Source organism: Odocoileus virginianus, chromosome 18, assembly GCF_023699985.2.
Source record: "Odocoileus virginianus isolate 20LAN1187 ecotype Illinois chromosome 18, Ovbor_1.2, whole genome shotgun sequence".
In the NCBI taxonomy this organism is placed as follows: Eukaryota; Metazoa; Chordata; class Mammalia; order Artiodactyla; family Cervidae; genus Odocoileus; species Odocoileus virginianus.
In genome coordinates, this window is record NC_069691.1 from 22,743,873 (window position 1) to 22,761,828 (window position 17,956).

The following is a 17,956-nucleotide window of genomic DNA, read 5'->3' on the forward strand; positions in this document are numbered from 1 at the left end:
TAAAAATGCTGCACTCAATATGCCAGGAAATTTGGAGAACTCAGCAGTGGTCACAGGACTGGAAAAGGTCAGCTTTCACTCCAATCCCAAAGAAAGGCAATGCCAAAGAATGTTCAAACTGCTGCACAATTGCACTCATCTCACACGGTAGCAAAGTAATGCTCAAAATTCTCCAAGCCAGGCTTCAACACTACATGAACTGTGAACTTCCAGATGTTCAAGCTAGATTCAGGAAAGGCAGAGGAACCAGAGATCAAATTGCCAACATCCCTTGAATCATAGAAAAAGCAAGAGAGCTCCAGAAAAACATCTACTTCTGCTTTATTAACTACGCCAAAGGCTTTGACTGTGTGGATCACAATAAACTGTGGAAAATTCTTTAAGAGATGGGAATACCAGACAACCTAACCTGCCTCCTGAGAAATCTGTATACAGGTCAAGAAGCAACAGTTAGAATCAGACATGGAACAACAGACTGGTTCCAAATTGGGAAAGGAGTACCTCAAAGCTGTATATTTCACCCTGCTTATTTAACTTAAATGCAGAGTACATCATACAAAATGCCAGGCTAGATGAAGCACAAGCTGGAATCAAGATTTCCAGGAGAAATATCAATAACCTCAGATACACAGAAAATACTCACCCTTATAGCAGAAAGAGAAGAGGAACTAAAGAGCCTTTTAATGAAAATGAAAGAGAAGAATGAAAAAGTTGGCTTAAAACTCAACATTCAGAAAACTAAGATCATGGCATTTGGTCCCATCAGTTCATGACAAATACATGGGGAAACAGTAGCAACAATGAGAGACTATTTTTGGGGGGCTCCAAAATCACTGCAGATGGTGACTGCAGCCGTGAAATTAAAAGATGCTTGCTCCTTGGAAGAAAAGCTATGACCAACCTAGACAGCATATTAAAAGGCAGAGACATTACTTTGCCAACAAAGGTCCATATAGTCAAAGCTATGGTTTTTCCAGTAGTCATGTATAGATGTGAGAGTTAGACCATAAAGAAAACGAAGTGCCAAAGAATTTATGCTTTTGAACTATGGTGTTGGAGAGGACTCTTGAGAGTCCCTTGGACTGCAAGGAGATCAAATCAGTCAGTCCTAAAGGAAATCAGTCCTGAATATTCATTGGAAGGACTGATGCTGAAGCTCAAACTCCAATACTTTGGCTACCTGAGGCGAAGAACTGACTCATTGGAAAAGACCCTGATGCTGGGAAAGACTGAAGGCAGGAGAAGGGGATGGCAGAGGAGAAGATGGTTGGATGGCATCACCAACTAGATGGATATGAATCTGAGAAAGCTCCCTGAGTTGGTGATGGACAGGGAGGCCTGTCGTCCTCAAGTCCATGGGATCACAAAGAGTCAGATATGACTGAGCAATTGAACTAAACTGAACTGAAGCTAAGGAGAGCAGAAAGAGGAAAGATACAAGGAATGAAGCAGGGGAGAATATGCTCTTCCTGGTACAATTAAGTGGAAAAGAGTTAAAAGACTAGTGGGTGCCAACATGCTGAATTCCTTATTGTGCATGCAAGCTAAGTTACTTCAGTTGTGTCAGATTGTCTGCAACCCTATGAACTGTATAGCCCACCAGGCTCCTCTGTCCATGAGATTCTCTAGGCAAGAATACTGGAGTGGATAGCCATGCCTTCCCCCAGTTATTAACTGGGAATTAATAAGAAGGATGACAGATTTGAGTTAAGCCAGGCAGTATGGTTGCTGGGTAAGTTAGCATAGTGGTGGTGGAGTAGAGAATACAGAACTAACAGAATTGCAGGATGTTCAGGACTAGGTAGTTGAGACACATGAAGTAGAGACTGTGTAATTGGATACTATTTAAAGACATTTATCAGCTGTTTGTGCCTTGATTATATTACAATATTAATTTTTATAGGAAAGAATTTGAAACATATTAGGAAGAATTTACATGTTGATTTTATTTTGGTTACTAAATTTTAATTAATCTAATGCCCAGAAAATATATGACTGAACTAACAGCACATAGGGAAGGGGTCATATAAATTCAATAGAGAACAGAGTTCTAACTTTCGTATAATTCTGTTTCACCGCCTGACCTGTTTGTAAATGTCTAAAGCCTTTTAACTTTATATATTTTTTTGGTCTTTCTTCCCTTTCTTTATTCTACATATTTGCAACTTGGGGTAGTGATGGTGTGGCTACTAGTTTATATTTGAAAATGCCTATTTAATCACTCTGTATTTGAAAAAAAGTTTATTATTTTCATAACACAAGTTACAGAAAGTAAAGGCTGATAAAATTTTTGACTAGAAGAAGATACACATAAAGGATATAATGACCTCAACAAAAGGGCATCCCTATACCTGCCATGGGATATGTGTGTTATCGATCAAAAGGTGGGACATGTTTAAAAAAAAATTCAGACTCACTGCTCTGGGACTGGTGTTTGATGCAGTAATGTACTTTAATCACTTGACAGTAAAAGAGAAACTCACACTGCTTTTTTCATTTATTATCTTATTTGGTCAATATAACCCAAATGGATTTAAAATAGTATGTTCTTTTCTACCCAGTGCTGATCTAAAGAGCATCACAGTATACAGTGGAACTAATGTAGAGAAGTTATGAATAAAGTCAGCCAAATGGTAATAATCTGACTTAACTTAGATCTAATATAAAACAAAAATCTATTTAAAATCAAACAAGTATTTCCTGAACCTTCAATCAGATTAACTGAAAGTCAGCAATAGCTTTTCTGACTGGCCAACTTTATATACACAGATAAAGGAAAAACTATCTTGCTTCTAGGATGAAATTTTTAAAGCTAAAAGGGAACTTAGCAGATATAATTTTACAGATGGAAAATGTCTAAGGTAAACAGAGAAGTACTTGTAGGTGGGAGAAGACTTTAGAACTTTAGATCTCCTGAATGCTAATATCCACTTTCCTTCCACTGCACAAAGTCACTTCTCCTGGCCTGCATACAGACAGTTCCTAAAGAAGAGACTGTATTGTGTAATCCCTATATTTACATGTCTCTGTGATGCAAATATTAAAATCTGTAAAATTTACTTTAATTAAAATAGTACTTAAAACTATGGTGATCTAAAGTTTAAAAGTGAATTAAAAAACAAGGAAAACAGCAAGCTCCCCATCTCTAAATACATGAGAGAATATGGACACAATGAAAATCAGAAAGGCTCTTACAATCTTCATCTGCACCGATCAATACAGAATAAAAGATAAAAGATGGTAGGTAGACAAAAATTTAGAGATGAGCTACACCTATCCTACTCAAACTCTTCCAGAAAATTGCAGAGGAAGGTAAACTTCCAAACTCATTCTATGAGGCCACCATCACCCTAATACCAAAACCAGACAAGGATGCCACAAAACAAAGAAAACTACAGCCCAATATCACAGATGCAACACAGATGAACACAGATGCAAAAATCCTTAATAAAATTCTAGCAAACAGAATCCAACAACATATTAAAAAGATCAACATCATGACCAGGTGCACTTTATCCCAGGGATGCAAGGATTCTTTAATATTCACAAATCAATCAATGCGATACATCACATTAACAAACTGAAAGATAAAAACCATATGATTATCTTGATAGAGAAAGCCTTTGACAAAATTCAACATCCATTTATGATAAAAACCCTCCAGAAAGCAGGCATAGAAGGAACATACCTCAACATAATAAAAGCCATATATGATAAACCCACTGCAAACATTATCCTCAATGGTGAAAAACTGAAAGCATTTCCCCTAAAGTCAGGAACAAGACAAGGATGCCCACTGTCACCGCTACTATTCAATGTAGCTTTGGAAGTTTTAGCCACAGCATTCAGAGAAGAAAAAGAAATAAAAGGAATCCAGATTGGAAAAGAAGAAGTAAAACTCTGCAGATGACATGATCCTCTACATAGAAAACCCTAAAGACACCACCGGAAAATTACTAGAGCTAATGAGTAAATATAGTAAAGCTGCAGGATATAAATTTAACACACAGAAATCTCTTGCATTCCTATACACTAATGAGAAAACAGAAAGAAACAATTCCATTCACCATTGTAATGAAAAGAATAAAATACTTAGGAATAAATCTACCTAAAGAAACAAAAGACTTATATACAGAAAACTATAAAACACTGATGAAAGAAATCAAAGATGATACAAATAGATGGAGAAATATACCATGTTCATGGATCAGAAGAATCAACATAGTGAAAATGAGTATACTACCCAAAGAAATCTATAGATTCAATGCAATCCCTATCAAGCTACCAATGGTATTTTTCAGAGAACTAGAACAAATAATTTCACGATTTGTATGGAAATGCAAAAAACCTCAAATAGAGAAAGGAATCTTGAGAAAGAAGAATGGAACTGGAGAAATCAACCTGCCTGGCTTCAGGCTATACTACAAAGCTACAGTCATCAAGACAGTATGGTACCGGCACAAAGACAGAAACACAGATCAATGGAACAAAATAGAAAGCCCAGAGATAAATCCATGTACCAATGGACACTGTATCTTTGACAAAGGAGGCAAGAATATACAGTGGAGAAAAGACAATCTCTTTAACAAGTGGTGCTGGGAAAACTGGTTAACCACTTGTAAAAGAATGAAACTGGAACACTTTCTAGAACTAACACCCCAAAAAGATGTCCTTTTCATTATAGGGGACTGGAATGAAAAAGTAGGAAGTCAAGAAACACCTGGAGTAACAAGTAGATTTGGCCTTGGAATGAAGCAGGGCAAAGGCTAATAGAATTCTGCCAAGAGAACGCACTGGTCATAGCAAACACCCTCTTCCAACAACACAAGAGATGACTCTACACATGGACATCACCAGATGGTTAACACTGAAGTTAGACTGATTACATTCTCTGCAGCCAAAGATGGAGAAGCTCTATACAGTCAGCAAAAACAAGACTGGGAGCTGACTGTGGCTCAGATCATGAACTCCTTATTGCCAAATTCAGACTTAAATTGAAGAAAGTGGTGAAAACCACTAGACCATTCAGCTATGACCTACATCAAATCCCTTATGACTATGCAGTGGAAATGAGAAATAGATTTAAGGGACTAGATCTGATAGAGTGCCTGATGAACTATAGATTGAGCTTTGTGACACTGTACAGGAGACAGGAATCAAGACCACCCCTAATAAAAAGAAAAGCAAAAAAGCAAAATGGCTGTCTGAGGAGGCCTTGCAAATAGCTGGGAAAAGAAGAGAAGCGAAGAGCAAAGGAGAAAAGGAAAGATATATCCATTTGAATGCAGAGTTCCAAAGAATAGCAATGAGAGATAAGAAAGCCTTCCCCCACGATCAATGCAAAGAAATACAGGAAAACAATAGAATGGGAAAGACTAGAGATCTCTTCAAGAAAATTAGAGATATCAAGGGAACATTTCATGCAAAGATGGGCTCAATAAAGGACAGAAACGGTAGGGGCCTAACAGAAGCAGAAGATATTAAGAAGAGGTGGCAAGAATACAGAGAAGAACTGTACAAAAAAGATCTTCATGACCCAGATAATCACGATGGTGTGATCACTCACCTAGAGCCAGACATCCTGGAATGTGAAGTCAAGTGGGCCTTAGGAAGCATCACTACGAACAAAGCTAGTGGAGGTGATGGAATTCCAGTTGACCTATTTCAAATCCTGAAAGATGATGCTGTGAAAGTGCTGTACTCAATATGCCAGCAAATCTGGAAAACTCAGCAGTGGCCACAGGACTGGAAAAGGTCAGTTTTCACTCCAATCCCAAAGAAAGGCAATGCCAAAGAATGCTCAAAATACCACACAATTGTACTCATCTCACACACTAGTAAAGTAATGCTTAAAATTCTCCAAGCCAGGCTTCAGCAATACGTGAACAGTGAACTTCCAGATGTTCAAGCTGGTTTTAGAAAAGGCAGAGGAACCAGAGATCAAATTGCCAACATCCTCTGGATCACCAAAAAAGCAAGAGAGTTCCAGAAAAACATCTATTTCTGCTTCATTGACTATGCCAAAGTCTTTGACTGTGTGGATCACAATAAACTGGGGAAAATTCTTAAAGAGATGGGAATTCCAGACCACCTGACCTGCCTCTTGAGAAACCTGTATGCAGGTCAAGAAACAACAGTTAGAACTGGATATGGAACAACAGACTGGTTCCAAATAGGAAAAGGAATACGTCAAGGCTGTATATTGTCACCCTGCTTATTTAACTTATATGCAGAGTACATCATGAGAAAGGCTGGGCTGGAAGAAGCACAAGCTGGAATCAAGAGTGCTGGGAGAAATATCAATCACCTCAGATACGCAGATGACACCACCCTTATGGCAGAAAGAGTGAAGAAGAACTAAAGAGCCTCTTGATGAAAGTGAAAGAGGAGAGTGAAAAAGTTGGCTTAAAGCTCAGCATTCATAAAACTAAGATCATGGCATTTGGTCCCATCACTTCATGGCAAAAAGACAGGGAAACAGTAGAAACAGTGGCTATTTTTTGGGGCTCCAAAATCACTTCAGATGGTGATTGCAGCCATGAAATTAAAAGATGCTCACTCCTTGGAAGGAAAGTTATGATCAACCTAGACAGCATATTAAAAAGCAGAGACATTACTTTGCCAACAAAGGTCCGTCTAGTCAAGGCTATGGTTTTTCCAGTGGTCATGTATGGACGTGAGAGGTGGACTATAAAGAAAGCTGAGCACCGAAGAATTGATGCTTTTGAACTGTAGTGTTGGAGAAGACTCTTGAGAGTCCCTTGGACTGCAAGGAGATCCAACCAGTCCATCCTGAAGATCAGTCCTGGCTGTTCATTGGAAGGACTGATGCTGAAGCTGAAACTCCAGTACTTTGGCTATCTCATGTGAAGAGTTGACTCACTGGAAAAGACCCTTCTGCTGGGATGGATTGGGGGCAGGAGAAGGGGATGACAGAGGATGACATGGTTGGATGGCATCACCGACTCGATGGACATGGGTTTGAGTGAACTCCGGGAGCTGGTGATGGACAGGGAGGCCTGGTGTGCTGTGATTCATGGGGTCGTAAAGAGTCGGACACAACTGAGCAACTGAACTGAACTGAGAACACTTTCTAACACCGCCACAGAAATAAACTCAAAATGGATTAAAGATCTAAACATAAGACCAGAAACTATAGAGCTCCTAGAGGAAAACATAGGGAAAACACTCTCTGATGTAAATCATAGCAGGATCCTCTATGACCCACCTCTCAGAGTAATGGAAATAAAAGCAAAAATAAACAAATGGGACCTAATTAAACTTAAAAGCTTTTGCACAACGAAGGAAACTATAAGCAAGGTGGAAAGACAGTCTTCAGAATGGGAGAAATTAATAGCAAATAAAGCAACTGACAAAGAATTAATCTCAAAAATATACAAGCAACTCCTGCAGCTCAATTCCAGAAAAATAAGCTACCCAATCAAATGGGCCAAAGAACTAAACAGACATTTCTCCAAAGAAGACATACAGATGGCTAACAAACACATGAAAAGATGTTCAGCATCACTCATTATCAGAGAAATGCAAATCAAAACCACAATGAGGTACCATCTCACGCCGGTCAGAATGGCTGCTATCAAAAACTCTCCAAACGATAAATGCTGGAGAGGGTGTGGAGAAAAGGGAACCCTCTCACTGTTGGTGGAAATGCAAATTAGCACAGCCATTATGGAGAAGTGTGGAGAGATTCCTTAAAAAACTGGAAATAGAACTGCCATATGACCCAGCAATCCCACTGCTGGGCATACACACCGAGGAAACCAGAATGGAAAGAGACACGTGTATCCCAATGTTCATTGAAACACTGTTTACAATAGCCAGGACATGGAAGCAACCTAGATGTCCATTGGCAGACAAATGGATAACAGAGCTCTGGTACATATACACGATGGAATATTACTCAGCTATTAAAAAGCATGCATCTGAATCAGTTCTAATGAGGTGGATGAAACTGAAGCCTAGCTAAGTAAGTCAGAAAGAAAAACACCAATACAGTATATTAACGCATATATATGCAATTTAGAAAAATGGTTAACGATGACCCCTATATGAGAGACAATGAAAGAGACACATGTAAAGAACAGATTTTTGAACTCTGTGGGAGAAGGTGAGGGTGGGATGATTTGAGAGAATAGCATTGAAACATGTATATTACCATATGTGAAACAGATCGCCAGTCCAGGTTTGATACATGACACAGGGTGCTCAGGGCTGGTGCAATGGGATGACACTGAGGGATGGGATGGGGAGGGAGGTGGGAGGGGGGTTCAGGATGGGGAACACATGTACACCCATGGCTGATTCATGTGAATGTATGGCAAAAACCACCACAATACTGTAAAGTAATTAGCCTCCAATTAAAATAAAAAAGAAAAGAACAACAACAAAAAAGATGGTAGGTAGAAAGATTAAGGAGTAAATGGTTATTTGTGGAACAGTGTTACAACTGTTTCTATAATAAAAAATACATTCAATAAGCTTTACATATATGAGTTTAGTCCTGACTTTTCTTTATAAACAGGTATGTCAATATGGGGATAAATGAACCATTTCTAATAATTAGAATTCTATTTTCAGGAATAAAAAATGTTTCCAAAATAATCCCAATGTGTTACATGAACTTAATAATCCAAATATTTACTGATGGTCACTTTAAAAAGAAGAGAGCGATATATCTTTCTTTTATAAATTTACTATAAAGTTTAACATAAAAGTATGAATTCTAGCACACACCATAGAACCAAAAGTATACAATATGATCTAAATCTGAGGCTTACCTTGCAATATTTTCTCATCCAATGTCCACAGCAGCTGTAGATTGCCAGCTCCCTTTCCATGAGATGGCTCAACTGTCAAATACTAAAGGTTTTATAACCTGATAGGGATTACTACAACAAGGAGTTCGTCTATGGTCACAAGATAAGTGCTTTATTATATTATGCAGTTTTATAAGCTTTGTAATGTGATAATGTTAATAACCTAAGGAACCACAAGAGAAAAGATACTCTGATAAAACTTACAAAACTACACAATATTGTAAAATGGAAAGCTAAGTCTGTGTGTGTGAAATGAGTGGGGAGGGAAACTTACCTTACAACTAAAGAAAAACTCCATTCTGCTGCAGTAATCTGGGATGGGTATGACAGACCAGCATTAATACTGGCTGGGGTGTTGCGAGGAGAGGGAATTGGCAATCTACTGATGCTGGGGACACTGAACATCTAGAAGGAAGAAAAGAGGAAAACAAATAAATTCTAGATTTATTAGATGTCTCATCACTATGGATCTTTTGCACATTTAATAAGTGTAGATACTCTGAATATTAGGTTAAAGTAATTGGTTTATACAATTCATTCTGTTACTTATAGATTTTCTTACACTGATTTCTAATGAAGAAAAAGATTATCATATATAAATAGGTAAAGAATATTTTTTAAATTGAAATGGTATTGTGATGATAAAAATAAAATTTTTATTAAAAAGAAGAGCACAAAAACAAAATGTATATGAAAAAGGCATCACTGCTCTCTTTCTACATGCTTCTACTTACATGTGTTGTTGGAGCATAGAAACAGGGATCATAAAACAACATTTTTTGTTATAGGCTTGGTTCTTGTCACAGACATAAATCATATGGTAGAAAGGGATTATAATAATACATCATGCTTTTCCAATAAAATTCAAATAGCTTTTAGAAAAGTCAAATGGATTTATACATAAACATGTCTTATTTAAAAACATTAGGAATATCCAAAGTTAGGTTGCAAATAATTTAATGGAAATGGACATAGCACAAATTAACTGGAATTAAGCATTTTAATAATTTAATTATTTCACATTCTCCTTAATCTAAGTAATAGTAAATTGAAAGGTAACAAGTATTTACTTTTTTATCTTATTGCTCACCTAAAGAAACTACCACTGTATTAATATATTCCTGCATATTCACAGTTTTGGGGGTAAAATACCACATTCATCTTGGTGGTATACAGTCTCTTGAAAAAGCACGTTAGACAATACAGTGAAGTGTTTGAATATTAGTATGGAAGAAGTTAAAAAACTGGAGCCTATTATACAGAGTGAAGTAAGTCAGAAAGATAAAGACCATTACAGCATACTAACACATATATATGGAATTTAGAAAGATGGTAATGATAACCCTATATGCAAAACAGAAAAAGAGACACAGATGTACAGAACAGACTTTTGGACTCTGGGAGAAGGCGAGGGTGGGATGTTTCGAGAGAACAGCATCGAAACATGTATATTATCTATAGTGAAACAGATCACCAGCCCAGGTGGGATGCATGAGACAAGTGCTCGGGCCTGGTGCATTGGGAAGACTCAGAGGGATTGGGTACAGAGGGAGGTGGGAGGGGGGTTTGGGACGGGGAATACATATAAACCCATGGCTGATTCATGTCAATGTATCACAAAACCCATTACAACACTGTAAAGTAATTAGCCTCCAACTAATAAAAAAAAAATGAAAAAAAAAAAAAGTATTTTAACATTACCAGAGGTCTTAATATGAACTATTCTATCATATACTAGTGTTTGCTCTTTAGGAACTCTTAATACTAATTCAATAGGAAACAACAGCATTTAACGATATCCAACACTGCACAGCACGTACAATGTTTCCATTGTATTTCTAAATGAGCATTTAACTAGAAAGCATGATGATAAACAACTACATCAGTGATAATACTGAAGTTTCAATGTCACTTGACTTTGTAGAGACAGTGGACAGATCATATTCGCAGTGAAGTAGTCATTATTACCGGGGAAGAAAATCTAACAATATGGATATAACTGATGGTACGTAACCACTTGCATTCATAAAGAAGAAAAAATCCTGGACTAGAAATTAACTACTGGGTAGCCTCTGAATCTGACCCTTTTTAGTAAATTGGTGGTAGCAAAGAGGGTAATAACATTTAATCAAATCTATACCTGTTATAAGAAAAGTGGGTTCTCAAGCAGTTCACAGCACAATCTGAATCACTAAGTAATGCTACATTGGTAACATCAGAGCATAAACAGTTCCATGTGAGTGAAATTAAGACTGGGGATATACTAAAAGCAGGGTCAGTATTCTACTTATTTTTACTTTCTCAGGCTCAATACCCAGCACACAGTAGGTCCACAAACCACAGTAAGTATTCAAACCACAGAAGTAAATTTCTTAGCTGAGATTTTCTACTTAGCTGAAAAGATTTTTAAAAATTGATAAAAACATTCCTAAAATACATGTCTTCCAGATTTTATGAGCACACAATGAATATAATTTAACTCTTACTGACTTGTTCATCATTATGAACAAGCCATTGTTTCATATTTTAAAGCAGTGATGCTAGGGTTTACAGGGCTATAACCTATATTCCTATACTAAGTGGTTATTGATTACTGTTCATTTTGGACCCTAAAATCTTTTTTTTTTAAACTACCAGTATTTCATGCTATTAAATCTGCCTTAAAATACTTTTGTCCTAATTAACAGCACCTACTACAACTAGTTAGCATCGTATCTTCATTAAAAGAAACTGGTTCTGTACAAGGAGATATACATATATATATATATATATTTTTTTTTTTTTTCTATTTTAAAGTGCTAGAGATCCATATGTGGACTCTGTCTTCTATTTAGACTCATTTTTATTCTTTGGTAGATCTGGATTAATTTTCCTTTAATATACAGTGTATCACTTTTACCTTCATATCTATAGAGTATAATAAGATGGTAGGGAAGTTTTATTAGTGGTTAATCTTCTCTATTGTTTGGATTACATTCTTCCCTAGTTCACAAAAAGTATTAAACTATTCTAGCTTTAAATTTTGGGGGCGTTCCAAAGATTTTGATTTCTTCTGTAATATAAATAAACAGAATGATGTGAAGTTCATTTTTTAGTCTCAAGCACCTCATGGATTTAAATTCAATTTGTCAGAACTCTTGTCAGTGAAAGGCAGTAGAGTTAAATAGAAACAGATAAATTAAATAGAGAATAATAAAAATTTACTTGGGGCTTTGAAAAATATTTGGCATTTAAACTTACTTATATTTGAGTAAGTGTGTATGATATGTAATTCAAAACAGTTTAAGGTAAATTATAAAAGCTGCAATATGAAGCTCTAACTATAGAAGGATCTGTCACCTAGTTCAATTCTTCCTTGAAGTTCACTCCATACTGAGAACATGCAGTATTAATTCTCTGGCTGATGTAAAAAATATAAAACACTTTCCCTTTTTAATTGGAACTTTCATTGGGAGAAAACAGGTTCAAATATTACTTTTAAGAAAGCTTCCTTGATGGGATACACACTATACCAAATTCCAGTAAGTGGAAACAGTAAGCACTATTAATAGGCGTTAATATCCAGTTCTCAGTGGAGCAGAGTAGTTATTAATATCAAAAAAAAAAAAAAAAAAAGGCCCCAAAATGAGACCTACCACACACAGATAAATGAAGATAATGCATTCTCAGATAATTTGGTGACTACAGTCAATTGAAGCTTTGTCTTACTACCAGTTATGGTTCTGGTTCATGTTTCCCATCATCTAGTTCTCTTTCCTTACTACTATTATTTTGAGTATGTCAGTTAATATCTGATTCTTCATAAAGTCCATATGTTATCTACCCTTCTACCCTTACTCCCAAATAATACATAAACACGTCATTAAGTGAGTGAAGCAACTGTCTAGAAGTAGTGACTCCTGAATTTAAAAATGGCTTGAAAATCAAAGATCAAGTCTTTTATAAAAAGAATAGGAGTCAACCCAACCAATCCTGATTAAAGATTTATCCTCAGGATTGGGGAGAAAAAGCTTAAGCTCTAAAGTGAATTCCTTGAGGATAAAGACTTCCAGTCTCTGAATATCTACCAAGTTCCTTGGTGTTATGTACAGCACACAGACCAGAATGAGGAAGTATGTGCCTAATGAATAAGACTAGAATATGACAGGTAAAGGAACTTATTTATTATACAGGATTTCCCAAAGGTTATTTTAATTTTTTGAAAGCTTTAAATATGACTATTTAACAGCAAAGCATCCACACCTGAGAGTTTTTGTCAGTTCTGTTTACCTTTATCAAAAGATCTAGAATAAGAAAATAAGATACATAATGATGTAATCATAAAAAACTTATTTAAGGATAATTTAGATATTGCTGCAATCTCTGCATGACTGATACTTGAGTCCAGATAATTCCTTGTTGTGGGGGGCTATCATGTGCATTGTAAGATTATACAGTGTAGAATATTTTTAGTAGCCCTGCTGGCCTCTATCCATTAAGTGCCAGTACCACCTCTTCAACTATGTTAATCAAATATATCTTCAGACATTGCCAAAGTCTCATATTGGGGGTGCAAAATCATTCCTCATTGATAACCACTGGCTTATATAAAACTCTGACAAAAACTAGGGTGTAATCATCTTTGATCTAAGCTTCTGATTTCTCTAATGTTTGATCTATTAATGCATAGCCTTGGGTTAAGAGAAGTCCTATTATTATGAATTTAAATTATTTCAAGGACACAGTAAAGATTAATTTTATTCATGACTTGTAATTTCTTTCTAATCTTAAATCATGTCTTATAAAAAACTATGCCTTTTGAAATGCTGTAATTGTTATGTGTATATTTTTGGATGTTTTTAAAAGTTAACAATTTCACAAATACTTCCATATAGTAACAATGATCTACAAATATTTTATCAGGCTTATGACATACCACTGTTAACATTATTGCTCTCTCTACTATGAGAGAGACATTGAACATAATATTGTGTAAATTACTTTTGGGGGGATAGGGGAGTAGTGTGCAAAATGGGGAGGATAAAAGTTAAATACTAACTAGGACTACAGGACCAAAGAGAACAGACAGTTTTATAGCTTTTATTACATATGAATGTGAAATCTGGAAATATCTGAAGTCTTAAAACCTGCTCGGTGCTGAGGTGCTTAACTGCTAAAAGGTATATTAGAAACATATGGTATTACATTTTAAATTTTAGTTTATCTATATTGATGACTATCATTTATCATGTCGTAGTGCAAAGTTTCTTATCTTACATCTTTTTGTTTTCTGCCAAACGTTCACTTTTCCATATAACCCATCTCTACACTGACTTTTCATTATCAAAAAGACTGAAAACTCTTTTAAGATCTAAGCAATAATATAAAACATAAGGAAATTATGCAAATATGAGAAAAGGGTCACATGAAAAATTAAGAAACATAATAACCATTTCTGTATTAGTCTTACAAAAATCTATCAAGTTTGATTATTTATACAGCAAAAATGTTTAATAAATTTCAAATATAATAGGATCAGGAAAATTTATCAATATCTTAGGTGTAAAACTATCTTTCTGTAAAACAAATACATTTCCAAAGTACAACTTTTATCTCATGATTAAACTCACAAAGATAAAAATAAAATATCATGATGTCCTCTTTAGAGCACTAAAAAAAACCCCTATGAGCTAAATAATGATGAAACAGACAAAAATTAAAAGGATTTTGTCAAACTATATAATTCTATTTATCTCTGTCAGATGTCTCACTTTAAACAAAACTTGGGTAGGTAATTGGTATGGCACTGGAAGATGTAAAGGACATTGATTCCTCTTTGAATAAACCTTTAAATGAAGTAACGGGATCAAGTGAACTAAAGTAAACTCAAGAAAATTAAATCATTTATTTCTCTCTTCACACTATAAATCTTAAGTAGAATTAACTGTCCTGCAGTAATGAGTAAACAATCCAGATTTTAAAAGACTAACTCTTCCAGTACAATGGGCAGTTCATGGCAAAACCTCCAAGAGATTAAGAAAGTTTTTTAATGGAACGTTGACCTGGATATGGAAATGGCGTAATTCTTCTTTGTTGCTTTGGTAAGAAAAACATTTTGAAGTGCCCTGTAGAGAAGCTTCCCAAAACAACCAGGTGTTTAAATGAATCCATGTTAAAAACCCTCTATCACATATGTAATTTCTATCTTTAGTAATGACATTTATGACAACCAAAAGTTAATATGGAATATACATCTTCTTTGTTATTGAAGCCATTATCATGGATATGAAAGTTGATGATGAACAGAGTTATTTTGACATTATTTTTCAGTGATATCCTCTTAAGAAGAACAATATTAATAACTTCATTTGTCTGGCAATGGTGAAGGAAGCTCACTATGCAAGGAATAAACAAAATGGTTATCACTATCACCAAGTTCATACATTTCATTATTAATAAAATCTCTCAGGTCCTTACCATGAGCCAAATTTTGACAATATGGCTACTTGCTTTGCAACTGACAGTGTATCAGGTAGGGCAAGTAAATGGACACACACAAGAAATGACAGACTGACAATGAAGAGACAGAACAAAAGCAAGCAAAGAAACAAAAACCTTCAAAATATCTAACCTAAAGGCCTATCTGTGAATGTTTAATAAGACTTACTGACATCAATAGAGTTTTAGGGTATCAGTACAATTATGGATATTCATAATGATCCCTGAGTTATCAAGAAAAGGGTTCAATTATGTTCAGTATAGTACCAGGAGGCAGGGAAATCTTTTTCATTAAATGATTAAAGTAAGGATTTTAGTACTAAATGTCTAGGTTTTCTAGAAAATTCAGTTAAGTGGAACCTCTACTCCCAAATGATGACAAACTAGTATTCAATACCAACATAAAAGTTCAATAAAGTTTATCACACTCAGTATCAGCTTTTGTAAAAAATAAGGAATGACACTGAGATGCAAACTTTTACTATTCCTTTATTCCTGGCCATTTCATTGATTAAGGTAAGTTATTCATGAAAACAATTTTTTAGTCAATTTATTTTAGGGCAAGTAGCCTGTATATTGGTAATCTCAATTATTCCCAATAAGTAAAGTTCAAAGAATTTCTATTTCCTGAGGAGCAGAAAACATATTTTAAAACTTATATGCAAATACTAAGGGTTATGGACAAGTCAAAAATTTAGAGACACAAAATCTAAACAATGAAAACCCATACATAACCTAAAATTTTCTGATAAACATACCCCCAAGTACTATAGAGTCAAATATTTGTAATCTATATTTTCTTTTACTCTTATAATTACTTCTGTGAAGGAAGGCAATATGCTAATCCCTTATACTACCAATGGAAATGAGGTGGATGGCTTACAGAAAAACTCTAGGATGCTTGCAAAAGTCTTTTTGTCTTACACTACATACCATAAGTAAGCACATAAGCCTATTATGCTTTGAACTATCCATTAAAAAGAAAATCCTAGTTTATAATATGAGAACAATTTAAGATGAATGTTATTGTTTAACTGCAGTTAATAAAAAACAAATAACAAATTTACCTAACAGAATTCTGTTTAGAGTCATGAAGTATGGACAAGTCACTAAAAATAAACGGCTTCTGCAAAAAAACTAAATATCCTGATTAAAAGATTTTTTTTCCTATTAAATAATAGAATCAATCCTTTAAAAACATACACATAAAATACATTTAAAAAACACTGGTTGAGGAAAAAATATTATAATATAATATAGCTTGAGAAATATATCACAGAGGTTGTTTTAAAACAACACGTAGGGTTCATTCCACACCAAGAGATTGCTGACATATTCAAAACAAAACGAAGCAAAACAAAACAGATAACCTCTCACAGTCTTATGATGATCTAAATCATTTTTAACGGAAATAATTCTAAAATAAAGTTTTCTGCATTCTCAGATTATATATTTTACACAGTGTACTGAACATGATGCTTTCTTAATGCATTTGATGGCTATCCTTATATTATCTCATCTCTTAGATTATAGCCAATAGTCTCAGGGGTATCATGTGAGAGACTTCTGAAATGCTTAAGGCTGTTTTACCTCTGTATTAAATGATCTTAGAGTACTTTAATTTCCTTCCTTCGGAGTGCTACCAATATGTCCTTTCTGAACAACATATAAAATGAGTATTACAAATTTGCTGATATGAATGAAGCTTGCAGTACCTCTAACCTTATTATCATACACAATTCTAGATTAACAGGTTCCGAACAAACTCCTAAATGTGGTTTCATGACATTCCTGAGGCATAAAATAAAGGGATTTTTAAAAATAGTGATTTTTTTTTTTCAATGCTTAAAGCCTTCTCCATTTATTTATTGGTGTTTGTGTTTCAAATCTATGATATAACAGAACTATAAGTGTCAGTTAAATGGGTATTACTGATTTAATATATAACATAATTGAGTGTTTTACCAAGTGCTGGGTGAATAAAAATAAAGCCCTTTATACTGTATTCTCTCAAGAATAGTTAAAAGCGAAGGTAAAGATTAACTGTGAATTTAGTATAGTGAAAGTTAAAAGAAGACCTTTAGATGCTAAAGGTTCTTAAGATACACTGTTAAGCATGTATCAAAAACATCTGGGGCAAGATTAAATAATTTACATGTTATTTATGTCAGAGCTAATCCATTAAAAGCATATAATTAATTAAGAATATCTGTAAGGTAAACAGTACCCCAAAACTACCAGTCAGAAAACAACCAACCAGTATATTGGGAAATACATAAAACTAAACCTGATAGAAACCAGGCAAAGAAAATTAATTTACTTGCCCCAGCACCATGTTTGTCTATTAAAAGTGAAAACTAGACCACATAGGAAAAATAAAAGAAAACATCTTTCTATTTTTCAAGCAAATTTATATGTAATTCAGGACAACAAGATTTAAAAAGGCTTTAGAAAAAGCAGGAATAAATTTTAATGCTGACAATAATAGATAGAACTTTTGGATCAACACCTACCGATTTTTTTCTATTGTTTTCCAGATCTTTGAGTTCATTCTCGATTTTTGTGATTAATTCCCTGAGTTCATCAAGATTAGTGCAAATAAGCTAAAATAAAACACAAAAACACAGCTTGATAACACATAA

The 17,956-nt window shown here is 34.8% G+C and overlaps 1 protein-coding gene across 3 annotated transcripts in view; it reads right to left on the reverse strand.

Moving 5' to 3' along the window:
- BRD10 (bromodomain containing 10) overlaps window positions 1-17,956 on the reverse strand; it is a 102,453-nt gene that overhangs the window by 13,130 nt on the left and 71,367 nt on the right. For 2 of the 3 annotated variants that reach the window (XM_070480454.1, XM_020904588.2), the window contains one exon: window positions 17,828-17,917. The exons of the other annotated variant lie outside the window; for it this stretch is intronic. In XM_070480454.1, coding sequence (XP_070336555.1) covers window positions 17,828-17,917 — 90 coding nt within the window. The remainder of the gene's footprint in view (window positions 1-17,827; window positions 17,918-17,956) is intronic. 3 annotated transcript variants of the gene reach the window in all.